This window comes from Henckelia pumila, chromosome 1, assembly GCF_033568475.1.
Source record: "Henckelia pumila isolate YLH828 chromosome 1, ASM3356847v2, whole genome shotgun sequence".
Classification (NCBI taxonomy): domain Eukaryota; kingdom Viridiplantae; phylum Streptophyta; class Magnoliopsida; order Lamiales; family Gesneriaceae; genus Henckelia; species Henckelia pumila.
In genome coordinates, this window is record NC_133120.1 from 118,357,357 (window position 1) to 118,359,411 (window position 2,055).

The 2,055-nt window shown below is 44.7% G+C and overlaps 1 protein-coding gene across 1 annotated transcript; it reads right to left on the reverse strand.

Annotated features, from left to right (window-relative positions):
- Positions 1-389: 389 nt before the first annotated feature.
- Positions 390-1,148, reverse strand: LOC140873657 (uncharacterized). Its single transcript, XM_073276862.1, has 2 exons — positions 998-1,148; positions 390-802 (listed from the first exon to the last, which is right to left on the reverse strand). The coding sequence occupies exons 1-2, from the start codon at positions 1,146-1,148 to the stop codon at positions 390-392; spliced, it is 564 nt and encodes a 187-aa protein (XP_073132963.1).
- Positions 1,149-2,055: the final 907 nt, after the last annotated feature.

Sequence of the window (2,055 nt, forward strand, 5' to 3'; positions counted from 1 at the left end):
CGCCCTCAACGGATCCTCAAGTGTCTGAATTACTCTCTCTGTCTGACCGTCTGTTTGAGGGTGAAATGCAGTGCTGAACAATAACTTAGTCCCCAAAGCTGTATGCAGACTCTTCCAAAATTCAGAAGTGAACCTCGGATCTCGATCTAACACATGGACACTGGAATACCGTGAAGTCTGACTATCTCCTTAATGTAGAGCTCTACAAACTGAGTCATAGTAAAAGTAGTCCTCACTGGCAGAAAGTGTGCAGATTTGGTGAGTCGATCGACAAGCACCCAAATCGCTGTAGGCCCTCTAGCACTCCTTGGTAATCCAACTACAAAATCCATAGAGATATTCTCCCATTTCCACTCCGGAATGGGAAGTGGTCATAGTAATCCTGCTGGTCATTGATGCTCTGCCTTGACTTGCTGACAAGTCAAGCACTCGGAAACAAATCGACCAATATCTATCTTCATACCCGGCCACCAATATAAGGTTCTCAAATCTCGGTACATCTTTGTGCTCCCGGGATGGATGGAATATGAAGATGCGTGTGCCTCTGTCATGATATCTGATCTTAACTGATCAGTACTCGGCACCCACATACGTCCTCTGTATCGAACCACACCATCATCCACTATATAAAGAAGACTACCCTTCGACTTCATGCGCTGCAACTGCTCATTAGTGATCTGTCCCTCTTGAATCCGATCCTGTAGAGTCGGCTGCAATACAAGAGCAGATAATCTTGATGCGTGCCCACTGGAGTAGATCTCTAAGTCAAACCTCTGAATCTCAGCCTGTAGATGTTGCTGAACTGAAACACAAGACAACACCGAAGTCTTCGGAATCAAAGCATCGGCCACTACATTAGCTTTACCCGGGTGGTAGCTAATGTCACAGTCGTAATCCTTAACTAGCTCTAACCACCGACGCTGTCTCATATTCAACTCGTTCTGGGTGAAGAAGTACTTGAGAATCTTGTGATCAGTGAAAATCTGGCACTTCTCACCGTACAAGTAATGTCTCCATATCTTGAGTGCAAACGCAACAGCTGCAAGCTCTAAATCATGTGTCGGATAGTTTTGCTCATGAGTTTTCAACTGTCTCGATGCATAAGCAATCACCTTACCATTCTGCATAAGAACAGTGTCTAAGCCCATCTTAGACGCATCTGTATACACCCAAACTCCTCATGATCCATTGGAATTGCCAACACTGGTGCAGAAGTAAGTGCCTCCTTAAGCTGATCAAAGCTCCTCTGACACTCTTGGCTCCAAACATACTTAGCATTCTTCTTGGTCAGTGATGTCAAGGGTACTGCTATAGAAGAGAAAACCTTGATGAACTTCCGATAATAACCGGCTAAACCCAAGAAGCTGCGTATCTCAGAGGCATTCTTCGGAATTCCCCAATTCTGGATAGCTTAGACTTTTGATGGATCCACTGTTATGCCCTCCTTAGAAACAATGTGGCCCAAGAATGCCACCTGCTCGAGCCAAAACTCGCACTTGCTGAATTTTGCAAACAACTTCTGCTCTCTCAAAGTCTGCAAAGTTGTCTGCAAATGCTGTCTATGATCCTCCATGCTCCTCGAATATATCAGAATATCGTCAATGAAGACAATGACAAACTGATCAAGATATGGCCTAAAGACACGGTTCATTAGATCCATGAAAACCGCCGGCACATTAGTCAGGCCAAAAGACATTACCATAAACTCGTAATGCCCATAACGTGTTCAAAAAGCAGTCTTGGACACATCCTCCTCTCTGACTCTAAGCTGATGATAACCCGATCGCAGATCGATCTTAGAAAACACCAAAGCTCCCTGCAACTGATCAAATAAATCCTCTATCCTCAGTAGTGGATACTTATTCTTCACAGTGACTCTGTTCAGCTCTCGATAGTCAATACATAGCCTCATACTGCCGTCTTTATTCTTCACAAATAAGACCGGCGCACCCCAAGGGGACACACTAGGGCAAATAAAGCCCTTGTCTAGAAACTCCTGAATCTGATCCCTCAACTCTTTCATCTCAGTGGGAGCAAGACAATACGACACCTTAG